Source organism: Musa acuminata, chromosome BXJ3-7 (genome assembly GCF_036884655.1).
Source record: "Musa acuminata AAA Group cultivar baxijiao chromosome BXJ3-7, Cavendish_Baxijiao_AAA, whole genome shotgun sequence".
NCBI lineage: Eukaryota > Viridiplantae > Streptophyta > Magnoliopsida > Zingiberales > Musaceae > Musa > Musa acuminata.
This window is the reverse complement of record NC_088355.1, coordinates 41,912,719-41,929,343: the sequence shown is the minus strand read 5'-3', so window position 1 is coordinate 41,929,343 and position 16,625 is coordinate 41,912,719. Positions and strand designations below refer to the sequence as shown.

Here is a 16,625-nt window from a genome sequence, read left to right as displayed (position 1 = left end):
TTCCTATATCATAATCTGATTCTTGTAGATATACAAGATAATCATCAGAAATGGCATGTTTCCTTTTCCTTTGAGATCTTCTCAAATCTGCTAATTGTGATTGTTCTACAAGATCATCAACGGCGACATCAACATCATGTGAGAGTTCTTGGATATTATTTTGTTGTTCACCCCCATCAATACTCTCATTGATTTGAGGAACAACAATCTCTTGGACAGGAGATGATATGGGAGAATTAACCTGAATCTCCTCAATATCAAAATTAATCCTTCGAGATTTTTCACTCCCACTGATTTTGTCATTTTCTAGGAATTTTGCATTACCAGATTCTACTATTCTCATACTATGATTAGGGCAATAAAATCTGTATCCCTTGGATTTTTCTGGATAACCAATAAAATATCCTGAAATAGTTCTTGGATCCAATTTCTTTTCATGTGGATTGAATACTCTTATCTCTGCAGGACACCCCCATATATGTAGATGTCTCAGACTGGGCTTCTTACCAGTCCATAACTCAAATGGAGTCGATGAAACTGACTTACTAGGAACCCTGTTCAAGATGTACATAGCTGTCTTAAGAGCTTCACCCCACATCGACTCAGGTACAGAGGAGTAACTCATCATGCTCCTAACCATATCCATCAGAGTACGATTTCGCCTTTCAGCAACACCGTTCTACTGTAGCACACCTGGTAATGCATATTGAGCACAAATACCCCGTTGTTCTAGGAATCTAGCAAAAGGACCAATATTCTGACTAGATCCATCATATCTGCCATAAAATTCACCACCTCTGTCAGATATGACAATTTTAACTTTTCTATCTAATTGTCTCTCAACCTCATTTATGTATACTTCAAGAGTATCAACGGCTTGAGACTTTTCATGTATTAGATAAACTTTGCCATATCTAGACAGATCATCTATAAATGTGATGAAATATTTTTCTCCACTAAAACAAGGAATATGGAGTGGTCCGCAGATATCAGTATGAATAATCTCAAGGAGTTCTTTATTTCTTGTGGTATTTTTTTTTATTTGTTTAGTTTGCTTTCCCTTAATGCAATCTATACAAATATCAAAATCAGTGAAGTCTAAATGTTCCAAAATATTATCCTTCACTAATCTTTCAATTCTTTCCTTGGAGATATGCCCCAATCGTCTATGCCACAATATGGAAGATTTTTCATTATTGAAACTACGTTTCAATCCAACATTTGATTACAGGATCATTAGTGTCTTTGCAAACTCAAGATCCAAATTAATTCTGTACAAACCATCACACAGAATTCCAAAACCAACTTTTATTGAATCATAAAATATGCTGAGTTTGCCACTACCAAAAGAAATACAATATCCTAACTCATCAATTCTAGAAAGAGAAATCAAATTTCTAGAAATTGTAGGGACATAACATGTGTCAACAAGATCCATCAAGTGACCCGTCTCTAAGCGTAGACGATAAGTTCCCATTGATATCACTTTCTCTTTAAGACGATTTCCCATAATGATGAATCTTTCATGTTCTTTTGGTTTCCGAATTGAAAGGAATCCCTGCATGTTATTTGTAACATGAGTTGAAGCACCGGAATCAATCCACCAAGTGTTAGAAGGAACTTCTGTAATGTTTGATTCGAAACATACAAAGATCGTGTTAATACCTTTCTTTTCGAACAAGTCTTGCGTTTAATGTAATCCTTCTTTACATGTCCTTTCTTGCCACAAAAGAAGCACTTTACAGTAAAGGCTTTCTTTTCATTAGTCTGTTTAACATTTCCAAACTTAGCAAATCTTTTATGGATGATGCTTTAACTTTCTTTTCTTATTACCACCTCCTTGAGTAGTCGTCATGACATTATATGAATTTTCCTGCATTAATCTCAATTCTTCCTGAACACACATGCTAGTCAACTCATTCAAGTCCCACTTATCCTTATTTGTATTGTAATGAATCTTGAATGGGCCAAACTGAGAAGGAAGAGAATTGAGAATAAATTGCACAAGGAAGGATTCATCAACATTCATGCCTAATGTTTTAAGTTTTGCAGCTTTGTCAGCCATATTGAGAATATGATCTTGAATTCCTGAGTACCATCATACTGAGCCGTAGTCAGTTCTTTCATCAATGTGCCAGCCAATGACTTATCAACAGATTTAAATCTGTCTTCAATAACCTTTAAATATTCCTTTGCGCTAGTTGCAATCGGTAATGAAGTCTTTATGTTATTTGCAATTGTCATTCTTATGAACATTAAACTAAGCCTATCAGATCTTTCCCAAGCCTTCATTTCATTAACTTGTTCTGCAGTATTTTCATCAGTCAAGTCTGCAAGCTTTTCAACAAGTAATGTTAGATCAAGATCTAATACACCCAGTGTGAATTACACATGCTCTAACCATTCTGAATAATTTGATCCAGAAAGTACAGGGACACTTGAAGCATATGAATGTATATGCGGAAGTACCACTGCAAAAAGATATATAACAACATTAATGCTTTGAGTTTGTCAAAAAAATTGATGAACTATTGATATCATCTATATTACACCTTTGGGTGAAATATTGACATATCTAGTGTTCACTCAAAAATATTTTTGGAGGAGTGATACCATCCTTGAGGAATAGGTATTGTTACCTTCGGGTATACAACCCTAAACTGCAAGGATATCTAAAATAGTATATCCTACCCCATCACATAATTATTTGAATTAGATTCTCCTTTGGGATTATCTAAATCTCATAATTATATATGCCATTATGAATATTATTTCTTTAATATCATTTAGGACTAATTCTTTAATATTATTTTATAAGTCATTAGTCCAGGTCACTTTGGTTGCTACAAGACTAATGCCATGATATAAAATAAAAATATCCTATAAATGATAAAACTTTTATTGTAATTCATATCACAAAAGTCTATCACCCTAGGCCACTTTGGCAGCTACTAGTCGGATAAAACTTAAGGAAATAAATTACAAATAATATTCATCAATATTTCTTTAATTTTGCTAAGCAGTTCAATAATAAAATAACAATAATAATTATTGAATATTTATGTAAAGCAATTCAATAATAAATAACCATAACAATTACTGAACATTAATGCAAAGCAATTCAATAATAAATAACAATAATAATTATTAAAATTTAATGTAAAATAATTCAATAATAAATAACCATAATAATTATTGAACAATAATGCAAAACAATTCAATAATAAAATAACAATAATAATTATTGAACATAATGCAAAATAATTTAATAATAAAAAAACAATAATAATTATTGAATATTAATGCAAAACAGTTCAATAATAAATAACCATAATAATTATTAAACAATAATGTAAAATAGTTCAATAATAAAATAACAATAATAATTATTAAACATTAATAAAACTCATATGATAATTTCAAGCATATACATGTGAATAAATAAATGAAAATTCCAAAAACAATAATTGGATTTTAATTTTATTTACCACATATATAATGAATAATTCATATGAGAAAACCATAAAGTAAACCATAATTTATATTTTTTTTAATCAAAATTAAATCCAATCAAATAATCAAAAAATATAATCATGATTAAAATTAATCATAATTATAATAAATGATATTTATTAATTTTATAATTGAGAATATAACCTAAATTTCTCAATTTCATAATGATAAAAACCGAAAATATTTGATAGGATATAAATCGAAAATATGCGAATGACAGAACTGTAATTTGGCAGAAATTAGACCCGAGGGCAAAACCATAAATATGTTGATAATTACGATATTTGCAAAGGGTAAAACTGTAATTTTTTTAAAACCCAGCCTTGAGGGCAAAAACGTAAATATGCCAAAACCCTAATCTGCCATCGCCGCCGCCGTCGCCTGCGCGAGCGACGCTGCCGCTGCTGCCTGCGGCTGCCAGTGGCAGTTCTAGCCTGTACGCGGCCACTGCCGCCACGGCGCTGCCGCCGCGGGGTTGCTACTGCTCACGTGCGGCCGCTGCCGCTACGGCGGTTCCTGCCCGCGGGTGGCTGCTGCCAGCACGCGACCGCCGCGTGTGCACAGCCAACTCACGCATGGCCGCCACCTGGGCTGTCTGCTTGCGTGCGGCCGACCGTCACATGGACGGATTCTGTGTACGACCGGAGTTCTGTGATGTCGTCGCACGGAAGGGGTTCTGTGATGCCGTCGCACGGATGGGGTTCTGTGATGCCGTCGCACGGATGGGGTTCTGTGATGCCGTCGCATATGGGACAGGTTCTGTGATGTTCGCATATGGGATGGGTTCTGTGATGTCCGCATATGGGACGGGACGGGGACGAGTTCTGTAATGCGTACGCTACTCGGCGTAATCGCAAATTTGCAGCGAGGACGACGGTGACCATTACTGCTTAGCAGTTCTTGGAAGATAAAGGTAATTATGCATCGTAAATTAATTTACAGATCTAATGCATGATTTCAAAAAAACTAGGCTCTGATACCAATTGTAAGCATAAAGATATGTAATTATGCTAATGTCATTAATGCGGAAATAACCTATATGCCAGAATTGAAATCAATGCATAGATCTAATAATACGATGCGTACCTTTTGATGCCATATGTTCAGAGATCCCGTTGATCTGCTAAGCACCGTCTTTAATCCAAGATAGCTGCAAGCACCGTCTTTAATCCAATCGTCTTTAATCCAATCGCACGCAATCTGAAGGAGTGCAAGGAGAGTAGACCCTTTCTCCTCTCTTCCTATCCTTAGAAGGTTTTGGGGAGAGAGTCGAGGGGAATAACTGTCCGCGAACCCCTAGAGATCCTGTCCTTTTATAGGCGAGAGCAAGAGCAGAGAGTCTACGATGAGATCTCTCAGAAGATTTCCTCAAGGATATCTCCGAGGAATCGTTCAGTGGACTTAGTCTTGGCTAAAATATCTAAACAGAACCCACTTAATTATTCTATTATATATCTTATTCAATTATAAAAGGACCACATATTCTAACAGCCTCCGCCACTCTTATATACTTTGTGTGTTGCATTATCTGCTAGGGTATCGTACTCCATTCATTCTTGCTGTGAGAGGAAAACACGAATTGCTAGTTCATCTGAATGCCATATTTGGTTTTCTAAAAATTACTTTTGACCTTGTAACTCAACACATTTCTGGCCTCGATGTATCTGTGCATCAGTGCGTTAATGTGGTTCATTGGAAAAACCTTCTGAATTCGTCAAGTATTAAAGGCAATTAAACTGCTTCATAACAGGTTTTCTGCTCATAGTTGATTATTCTAAATGTTGGACATAATGTTGATACGTGGAACTCAAGCCTATACAAAAAGAAACTATGACCATAAACTCTACAGCAAACTGCACAAGCACAACATGTTAAGATTGAGCGGAGTGTCTTAAGACTACAGGAACCTGAGAGAGGCAAATATATGCAATTTTAGCTTGAACACATTATAAAATCTAAAAGAAATTTGTATCCATAATTCGAGAGAAGCTTTCATTGCAGATTGTTTGGAAATCTCCTCAAAGTATCGATCAACGTAAAGCATATAACTGCAAAATGTAGTAGAAAAATTTAATTTTGAATTGACACAACAAGTGTTGGTCGAGCTTTAAGAATTATACAGATATAATCCTTGTAGGGATATTAATCATCAACAAAAGTCACTGGTTTTATCCGACCCGAATCGGTTAATATGACTCATATGCATTCATGGGTCAAATGTCGATCACGATCCGACTCGAGGGGATGACGGGTCGGGTTTTCCGCGGAAGCACGCATTTCCGTCACTGAGCGCCGCGGTTCAATTTCAACCCGACCCGGTTGGTTAAGTTGGTCTACGAGCCTTATTTACCCCCATTAATACTAATCATCCACCAATCTAAACGCCGCACGGCATCCCAACAAGACGTGGATTGAACTGAAACGATCCATCCTTCTGTGCTCGGACGAAACCCCTAAATTCCTCGAGTGAGTTTGGGGATTCGTCTCTCCCCGATCTTCCTGCATTCTCCCCTCAGTTTGCACTCGCTCTTTGCCGTCATCTTTGATTTCAGTTGTTTAGACGTGAGTTATCGCCCGATTGATCGTTTGATCTCCCGTTTGTAGTCAGGTTATTCTTTCCCTTTTCTTGAATTTATTGTATTTTTTTCTCTTCGATTAAATTGGGCGTGTTGTTTGATGAGTTCCATAGTGATTACTAATTTCATGTTGCCGTTCTCCTTTTCGATCTAGGCGAAGAGTCGCAAATGTTTGTTTCTAGGTTTCTCCCCAGTTCCTTTTGATTGTAATAGCTATTCGTTTCGAGGAGGAAAGCTGTTTCGACCGATGCAGTGCTATTACGTTTGTAGTCTGCTAATTTGTTGAAATATGTAAACAACTGCAGATATTTTTACTCGCGCTTTTGCATATTTTGAGTGTCAGATGGATCGCTCTGTTACTGTACATGCTTATTTCTCTGTGTTTTTTCTTTTCCTTTATCGACAAATGCATTTATTTTTCATTTCTGTGATTTTTATTGAGTTCATCATATAAGTTCTTTATTGATCCAAAAAGTTGGGCTATTAAACTTGTATGTTATTCTGATGTCAGATAATTACGATCTTCAGACCCAACTCTAGCCATACATAATTAGCTTATCTGGGTCAGGTCAGCGCTTTGCTGGTTCTCTAAGCTGGTTTGTATTTAATCTGCAGAATTTATTTTCTAAGTTGATTCTTGTTCGTGCTCCATATTTGCCATTTGGTCAAGTTGATTATCTTTGGATTTAGGACGAAAACATTAAGAACTAAGCAAGTCATTTCTGTTTATGTTCTCTCATATGCAGTATATTCCAGATATCCCATAGTTTCGAAAATGAATACAGTGGCAATGCTGCTTAACTTCAGTGATGAGGAAGATGTTTAACAATGTAACTCACCCCTTTGACAACATTTCCATTATTGTGATGTTAGCAGCACAATATGATTGCAATATTATTTACTTGAGCACATCCTTATTTTAGTCCAAGATTTTGTCGTTACAGCGATCGGGATTGGATGAAATAGGAGTATCAGCAGCCTGTAGCCAGGACAGGATGCACATTGAGAAATTGGAAGGGGAGTTGAGGAACTGCCACCAAGAGATAGGTAGCTAAGAAGCATCTACCAAGCTCTTCTTTACTAGTTATCATCATATTCCATCAGGATAAAAATTTATCTGTTGCTTGTATGTTGATAGATAGGTTAAATGCTATTAATTTTAAACTACCAACGGTTGATCAATGATACTTTTTTAGCAAATTTTGTGTTCAGAGGTCAATATTCCTGGGTTTTGTGTTCTTGTGGATTCTCAATTTAGTGTAGCATTAACTAAAAACCATACAGAATATTTGCAGGATCAATTGAATTTGCGGAATGTAGAGGCAAATTTTATGGCTGAACATGTAGAGAGCCTTGAACTGAAGCTTGCAGGAGCTGAAAGATTAAATGATAAGCTAAGGCTGATCAGTGAGGAATTAGTGCAAGCTGATTCTCGGTGCATGATTTTGATTGAGGAATTGAAATATAAAGAGGATGAGTTGAAAAAGTCTGACTTGCAAATAGAGAACCTTGAGACATCACTTCTAGATTCACAATGTGAAATTGAGAGTTTAAAACTTGACATTACTTCTCTAGAGCAGAGATGCATTGAAGCAGAGAGACTTGGGCAACAACTTGCTGAAGAAAAAACCAGGGTGGACAAGCGGTTGCACATACTTGAAACTCAGCTTCAGGAGATGCAACAGATGATTAGATGTTTGGAAAATGAGAAAAACACTCTGTTTGAGAGAAATGCTAAACAATCTTCCCTTATTGTTGAACTTGACAAGAGACTGAGGCAAGATAGCAAAGTGGGTATCCATTTAGACAATCAACTGGATTGGAGTTTCCTGCTTAAATTAAGGGAAGAGCTTCCTTTGTCAAGAGACATGTGGTATGATTGTTTTTCTTTTGAAGGAATATTTATTTGTTATTGTCTGTCTTTTGTATATTATTCATTTGACAGCAATTGTCATCTTAAAATCTTATCACTTAGCAATAATTTATTATCTTCTATGTTTGCATTTTGAAACCTGATTACATGAATTATGTTCATGTTGATATTGGATGCAAGTTCATATTTATGATAGTTGTTCTCTTTCTCTATTACATCACTAGAAATTTGCTTAAAAATGGCAACCTAGAGTAACAATCTAATCCTTTGAAGCGTGCATTTATATCAGGTCATGTGAGTTCCTAATGCCTAAGAAAATTCAATCCATGTTTGGCATGAAACACAGTTTTTGAAATATATCGACATATAGCAACAAGTGAAAATTGTTTCTATCATATGGTCAGTAAAGTTTTAGCCGGTTGATGTTGAAATGAGAGATATATGCAAGCTTGTATTGGTTTCATAGAAATTTGTTTGATGTCTATTGCTCTCTGTTTCTTCTTGAAGGTTCTTTTTATTCTTTTATAGGATTTAAGATTATCAAATTTCTTATACATTAAATCGCTGCATGTTTACATTGTATGGCAAAATAAACGTCTCTAGGCCATTATAAACCAAATTGAGTTTATCGAGTGGGTTGCTCTATATATGATAACGTTTTGAAGGAGTCTATTTAGGTAAATTATCATACGATAATCAGGCCATGCCAGTGAAAGAATTTATAAGAATATACTGTTTGCATTTCCTTCCTTTCCTTTTAGTTTGCACTTGTAATACTTTTTGTCAACATCATTGTTAGACAGAAAAAAGAGGCTAGTGCTTGGTGACTGAGTCGACGCTTGTTGTGTCATGGGGCATGTGGCATGTGTTATCACTGATGAAATGTATTGTGCTCGAAAGGTATTGATACAGTCTACGCTGACCATTCTGTAGGTGTTGAATCTGTTGATATATAGCTACTCTACTTTTTGGCTTGTACTGACTGTTCCAAGGGCATCCCAACTGGCACAACATGAAATGATACCATATTGGAATGGTATCAACACATCGTCATACCATTAAGTAGGTGATCCTTGATTGAGATGTCATTCCATACTTGTATGATTTTGTGAAGTATAATTCAACAGCTAAGAATTTACTTAACATGCATGCATATGTATGCAATGATCCGTTAATGCAATTGGTGTTGGGAATATTTGTAATCTTGTAGTATGCCACGTAGTTGTGTTTACATCACTATGACTGACAATCTTGGAAACTTTATTATTTATGTTGGTGCTAGTGTCTTGTTCGGCTTCTCATTGTTTTTTGGTTGACATTTACTGACATCAGATATTTCTCGGTCTGATGCATCTAATGAGATTGAATCAATTTTCAATCATTAAATTCTTGTTGTAACAAAAATGCTTTTCTTTTAAAGCACTTCTGCAGAGAATTTGGGTCCATCCTCTGCGAAACTAGCTGCTGTAACATCTCAAGATGAACATGTGAAGACTGAAATAGAGAAGATGGCAAAACAAATTCATGAATCTGATCTTCTAGTCAATCAGCTTAAGGTCTAATGATAAATAGATGGCACTCTTTGTCATCTTTGCAAATGAAGAAAGTCCATTTTGCTGATGTATTTTACTTTAATATTCTAGGAAGAACTAAGGGAAGTAAAACTTAAGGCCAAGGAAGAAGCAGAAGATCTTACTCAAGAAATGGCTGAATTGAGATACCAGTTCACAGACATGCTCGAATTAGAATCCAGACGTCGAGCTCTTGTTGAAGAAGCATCTATTAGGAGAGTTCAAGATTTGGAGGCACAGGTATAAACTATTTATTCAGACTGGCAATCCCTGAACAATTTTATATCTCTGGCTGATTATTGTGAGAATCTGGTTTCCGACTGGCTAGTTTTAGTATCTACCTATGTAGAATTTCGGCTGAGCTTCTAAACACATTTAAGAAATTATGCTGAATTTAAAGATTGTAAGATGTATAACTTTTTTTTGTTTATGAGTATTACAGGTGCAGAAAGAACAACAGAAATCTATTACAGCCCTTAGGCACTTCCAGGAAGTAAATAAACTAGCTGAAAAGCAGTCCATGGAAATTAGGAGATTAAAGACTGCACTGGAGGTATATTTCTAGTATCCCTCTGATATATATTATTTTCAGATAACAATATTACCTATTTCTCGATTTAATCTGGTGTCCTCTGAGACTTTTTTTCTTCTATATCTCCTTTATTATATAAATAATGATAACATTGATTTGCAAGATGAAAATTTTCTCCTGCATGATTGTTACAGGTGAGAACATAATTATTTAAAAATTGAAAGGATATTATGTCTAGTTATAAACCTGAAGACCATGTAAATAGGGCAGCCTACTTTATGAGGAGGCTCCCACCATGTGGGAATTGGGGAGGTTTAATGTGTGTCGGCTTATGCCTCATAGCAAAGTGGTTGTTTTCATGGTTGGACTTACTAGTCACCAATACTCGCCAAATTATCCTAAAGATCTGAAGAATACTTGGCTAAAGTATCAATATATTTTATTTGTCCAAAGTAGGGATTTATTTTATGTTTTCTACTTGTTGATGTCCCATTTCTATCATGCTACCTTTTTCCTTATGCAACTTCAGTTTTTTTTTTTCTAATTTATTTTCATGCAAATGTATCTCCAACATAGTTTGCTTGCATTTGTAGCCTATGCTTGTCATTCAAATTGTTTACTGCTGGTCGTTCAAATTGTATACTATGGGTTTAATTATTTTAGAATGTTGGGTAATTATAAAATAGCATATCTAGGAAGTTATTACCATTGAGTTGAGGTTTTAGGTCACTAGGAAACATAGAATAAAAATGTTTATATCGTTCAATAATTAATGAGTTATTTTGATTGAAGTTAAAATGATAAAATTCATCTAATGTGGTTTGGACATGCCGAAAGGAGTATCTCTATGAATCAGTTTCGTCTCAGGCCTGAAAGATTGTTAGGACTCTAGCTAGGAGAGTCCTAATTGAGAGGGACATTCATGTAAAACCTACCTAAGCCGACCCCTATTAAAGAGGTGAAGAGGTCGGTTAGGGTTAGGAGGTTGTTTCTTAGAGAAGAATAAGGACTTGTAAAGGAATAGGAGTCTTGAGTAGGAGTCATATTAGGAGTTGGTTAGAAGTAGGAGTCTTGAGTAGGAGTTAGGGTTTAGAATCCCTATAAATAGTCATGTATTCCTCCTCTTTTCATAAGCAATAGATGAATCTTTTCTGCAGCCTTTGAGCAGCAACTTGGAGGGAGGAACCCCTATAGAGTTCCAAGGAGGCCGATCCCCTAAAGAGATCAACCCCAAGTTTAGAATCTGCAAGGGTTCTAACAAAGATCAACCACAATACTTAATTATTTATTGAAATTTTAAATGAAAAATATAGAGAAGAAGAAAGATTCACATATACTACTAATGGATTTAGAAAAACTTATGATAGAGTTTCTAGATATTTATGATCATGGGTTTAATAAAAGAAAAGTGGTAATGGTAATTATATTGACATGATCTCATGATATGTATGATAGAGTATTTAGGCTTATAGGGGTTAATGATTACGACATCAAGGGTCCACCATAAGTCCATATATTTTAACATAGGTAATGGATAAAATTACTGATTGTATACCAGGTTATACCCTTATCTTGTATGTTATTCGCTGACGATATTATTTTTACTGATAAAAAGTGTAGCTGGTATAATTTTTGAACTTGAGTTATAAAGATAAATATTAGAAACTAATTAAGTGGGACTAAACTGAATACATAGAATGTAATTTTAGAAAAATAATAAAAGAAATTAAGCCGCATTTAAGATGGATGAAAAAGTTCCTACTAGTAAAAATTTTAACTGTCTTGTATGTGTCATTCAAAAAGAAGAAAATATTGATAAATATATTATTCATAGAGTAAAAGTTGGGTAGTGCAATCATATTTTTTCTACTAAGAGAAAAAAAAGTGGGATTTCCATGTTGAAGAATAACAAATGTTTTGATTTGATAACAATTAGGTACTTGTCCCAATAAATGATAAAACAAGAGAATATCTAAGGCAGTGATGTGAGGTGTGGTAGATGGGGACCCAAGAGATTTTGTTAGAAACAGTAAGAAGATTAGGATCAGTTGCATAAGTTAAAGGATAACACAAGACTCTTAGAAATAAATAAAAAGAGATTTGAATGCTCTTGATTTGACTAGAGATATTGCGTTACCGAACTCATTGATGGCTAAAGATCTATGTAATGGACCCTAAATAGTTGGGATATCATGGCTTGTTATTCTTGTTATCATGGACATGCTGATAGGAGATTGTAGATGCACATAATGGGTGAGGCGAGTCAAATTAATTTGGAAGATGAAGAACTTTGTTGGTAACATGAATGAAGGACTTGAAAGCTCTTAGTATGACTAGTGATGTTCCATCAACAGAGCTCAATGACTATTATCAAATCTGCTCATTGTCTTGATTTCCTAGTGATTGAACTATCACCTCCATCATTCATGCTCCACGTTATGCACCAAGGGAGGTACAAGAACATAGAAGGGACATGGAAGGAAGCATGAATTGTTTTTGTTTAATTCACTCTTCACTCTAAGAAGTTGATGCAATTTTGTATTTGATGATTTGTTGTTAGGCATTGTGTGAAAAATGTTCAATTAAGCAATACCTGTTCAGTCAAAAGGTTTCAATCTGAATTTTAGATCTATCAAATAGTGGAAGTATTTCATCAGTCCAATATGGTTTGCTTAGGATTTTTGTCATTTCAGTTGTTTCTTCCCACTATAGACCTCAGTAATGTTTGCAATTTTGCATCACAAAAAAACTTTACTTATATGAATAGTAGTTATTGTCTAATTAATATGTAAATCCAATACTGTATAGGTGTGATTCTTTTGATAAATCATCAATTTGACTCGGGTGTTTGTTTATAAATTAGTGATTTCATTATTTTAGTCAGTGCTGTAAGTGCTGCAAACACTGAGTCTTCCTGTGCTTGTTGTGGCCTGAATTAATTGATTGACACATGAACCGACATGAGTTGAGTGAATCACATTCATTCCACTTCTTGTGAGCAAAACCTGTGCTGCTGCACAAGGTGTTTCTGGAATCCACTGCTAGGAAAACACCACATAAGCCCCAAAAGCAACCCCACAGTTCTTCACAAAGTACAATTGGCATTGAATGCTAGGAAAATACCACAAGCAACCCTACATGAAGTGGCCTAAATCAATTGATTTACTCATGAACCAGCTTGACGCTCCTGAACCACCTTAATTTTACGCGGAGTGAAAACTGTGCTGCTACACAAGGTATTACTGGCATAGAATGCTAGGTGAACACCACTTAAGCCTCAAAAGCAACCCCACCAGAAAAGGAGGCACTGGTCACTAGGATACAAGCTAATGATGTTCTTACTCTGCATATTTTACATTCAACAATCTTTTGAACAATTAATTTGCTCCAGGATCTCTAGTTGCTTTATTTACTGATTGCCTGCTAATTTGATCTGCTAAAATCAGAGGCTCGACCAGGCCCTCGGTTTGGAATCAAGTTTTGAGTCCTGCTCTTCTGGTTGTTGCAATATCAAACAGAATATTTTGGACACCGAAGCACCCAAGGAGACTGAAGCTTTAGGTGTCGTCTATGCCAACAATGAGGTAGATCACACTTTAGAGTGGCATCCTAGTGAAGCTACTAATGATGTTGAGAAGGATAAGGATGTTATCAAGGAAGATTTATGAAGGCCGAAAAAGCCCACCACTTGGTCTAATTATTGTTATCAGTGCAGTTTGTATCTGAATCTGTGATGATAATGATCGCTGATTATTGTCCTCATGGGCACAAGGTTTGAATATAATGCTTGCAAAGGACAACAGATGGTTACTGAGTGCAAAATCCTACAGATGGCTTCCTATCAGCAAATTGGTTTTGGTCGGGAAGAGGTTAGCAATTGTTTTTTCTATTGTTACCTTTTGTGGTGATGCATTATTCTTGAAAAGTGGTTGATACAACTCAAATAGGAAATCTGTTTTGGTAGAAAATTGTGTTCGTGTTTTGTATATCCTGCAAATGTTGTACATCTACTTACATGAAATGGTATTTTTAGTTAAGAATTGGATTGGGATAGAATGATTCATGAAATGGTACATCTACAAATGGCCTGACCTTATGTTAGGTGTGATCCTATGGTCGGGCTGTAGTTTCTTAAAATATAACCTGTCCAGGCTTTCAATGAACCGAGTTTATGAACTGGTATTATTCTTGATTACGTGCGGGTATGACTGCTTAAACATTTTACCGCTATTTTATGAAATAACTAATTCATTAATATATCCGAATGATGATCTCACGTTGTTATGACATTCTAATCTTATTCAAAGAATTAATTTTTTTTACTTGAGTCTCTTATGTCTAAATGCTTGGGTCTAATATTATTTGTCATGATTTATAAACAGCCTATTAACTTTATTGAACTTCGAGAATCATCCCAAGGTATTTAAGCTCAAACTAATAGTAATATATTCATCTAGCTGTTATAAATTTATTTTGGGACCTTGCTCACTTTTGTAGTTGGATAATGAGGAGGCACATTATCAAAAATACTATTTGATCCATAATTTTTTCCTCAATTAAATGTCAAATTTATACGATCACAAATGTCATAACATATTATATTGCTCTATTATTTTGGAACGCAGTTTCTTGCTCTCCATGATTGTCTTGAGCAATTGGTTATAATATTGTTTGCTAATTATATTCTTCACAAACTTTGCTGAATATTCAAAATAAGAAAGGCTCACTCATTTTTGTTTGTTGGATGATTTATACTCATGAGAAAACAAAAATTCTTGGAAATCAATTGATGTTCATAAAAAAAATGCTTACGTTCTTTAATGATGTAAACAACAAAATTAATTTTTTAATAAAATAATTATTAGGGAAAAAAAATCGTTGACATTTTTGTTAGTATGACATGGTCTTGATTCGTATATGCGGAGTCGTCCGAAGTGGAGAGTGCTTTCTCTTGAGTCGTTACATACATGAAGATCGGAGTCGATAGAAGCTTCTTGAGTTGATCTTTCTAACACTTAAGTTAGTATTGAAGTCCACTTCTTTAACTCTGAGTTCCTCGTCTAGAGTTGAGGGTATGTTTTTATACATGATCTTGAGGAGACGGAATGTCCCATAAAGATTTTACAAGGGATGTATAACTGACTCGAGTTGCCCCTTGAACTCTCGGAAATATTCCTATGAATATTTTACAATGAAAGTAGTTTGTAATCATATCGAACTACCTCTTGGACTCTCGCGAATATTCTTGTGAATATTTCTTAAAGGAGGTAGTTTGATAATTGACCTAAGTTGTCCTTGAACTCTCGAGAATATTCTTGTGAATATACCTTAAGGCAGACAGCTTGGTAACCTACTTGAGCTGCCTCTTAGACTTCTATCTACGCAAGCAAGCGAGTGTTGGGTCATTTGAGTCTTTACCCCCATGAGCCTTATGTGGTGTTTGCATGGCGGACAGTGGCTAGCTAATTATATATTCTCTATCATTTGTTTCCCCCCGAAAGGTGTGCTTCAGGGCTCTTACGTTCGAAACATGTCGTTTAATTTTTTCAACATGGGATCACTAGGGATCTTATCTTGTGGGTTAAGTTTTTCCAAATTAGGTGTCTCGAGTATATTATGCCTTGCCACTCCGTCATGGCAGATTTCACTTAGCGTAGGTCGGATTTTTCTGGACTCATGTGCCTCAGGTGTCATTTGGCCCAATCCTCCATTGTAGCAGGTTTCTCTTCACACTAGTTAGGTCTTCCTGATTCACACGTCTTAGGTGAATTTTGCCTTGTGCTTCCATGCTAGTGGATTTTGCTTGGTACGAGCCAGATTTTTCTCAATTCATGCGCCTCGGGTGCCATTTAGCCTGACCCTCCATTGTAACATATTTAATTTCATGCGAGTTGGGTCTTCTCGACTCATGCATGTTGGGCGCATTTCGTCTTGTACCTTTGCCATAGTGGATTTCGCTTGGCACGAGTTGGATTCTTTTTTACTCGTGCGCCTCAGGCATCATTTGGCTCGACCTTCTGTCATAGTGGATTTCTCTTCACGCAGATCGGGTCTTTCTGACTCATGCGTCTTGAGCTCATTTCCCTTTGTGCATTCACCGTAGTGGATTTTGCTTAGCGCGAGTCAGTTTTTTCTTGACTCATGCGTCGTAGGCGCCATTTGGCCCAACCTTTTACCATAGTAAATTTTTCTTCACGCAGGTCGAGTCTGGTAAGCCGAGCCATAGTTGGCTTTCTCGAATGTTTTTTTTTTTTGTTTAACTTCTCGTCATTACTTTTATGGCACCATTTCTATGTGATGACCTTCCTTGGTCAGGTATGAGATGTTAATGTCGTTATTGACTAGTAGGCTCAAGAAAATGATGACCTTCAGGCAAAGGTCGAGAAGTTAAAGAAGGCAAAAGTTGACCCTTCTATCACTGCCATTGATAAGGCAAATGCTTAGGGGGTCGAGTTGGCATGAAAGCTGGAGGAAGCCGAGCGAGAGCTTGCTACCCTTACTAAATAGTTGGAGGTCTAGGGCAGTAACCATGGAGGATGAGCTATTGGGGCTCGTTGAGA

At 35.9% G+C, this 16,625-nt stretch overlaps 1 protein-coding gene across 9 annotated transcripts; it reads left to right on the top strand.

The window, feature by feature from the left end:
• The first annotated feature begins 5,892 nt into the window (after positions 1-5,892).
• On the top strand, positions 5,893-14,228 carry LOC135580912 (uncharacterized). Of its 9 annotated transcripts, none has more exons than XM_065158385.1 (9): positions 5,893-5,979; positions 6,601-6,685; positions 6,836-6,919; positions 7,034-7,136; positions 7,374-7,962; positions 9,383-9,518; positions 9,606-9,773; positions 9,976-10,086; positions 13,512-14,228. In XM_065158385.1, the coding sequence occupies exons 3-9, from the start codon at positions 6,899-6,901 to the stop codon at positions 13,731-13,733; spliced, it is 1,350 nt and encodes a 449-aa protein (XP_065014457.1). In that variant the 5' UTR covers positions 5,893-5,979; positions 6,601-6,685; positions 6,836-6,898; the 3' UTR covers positions 13,734-14,228. The 9 variants fall into 9 exon arrangements, with proteins under 9 accessions (XP_065014457.1, XP_065014458.1, XP_065014459.1 ...); XM_065158387.1 differs by having other exon boundaries at positions 5,904-6,121; positions 6,601-6,657; XM_065158389.1 differs by having other exon boundaries at positions 5,904-6,121; positions 13,584-14,228.
• The last annotated feature ends 2,397 nt before the right edge of the window (positions 14,229-16,625 follow it).

Bases quoted from the DNA above. Each gene is read 5' to 3' on its own strand.
- LOC135580912 (XM_065158385.1), top strand. From the start codon at position 6,899: ATGAGGAAGATGTTTAACAAT. The intron at 7,137-7,373 runs GTAGCTAAGAAG...AAAACCATACAG, and splicing joins GAACTGCCACCAAGAGATAG to AATATTTGCAGGATCAATTG. The intron at 10,087-13,511 runs GTATATTTCTAG...TGCTAAAATCAG, and splicing joins GATTAAAGACTGCACTGGAG to AGGCTCGACCAGGCCCTCGG.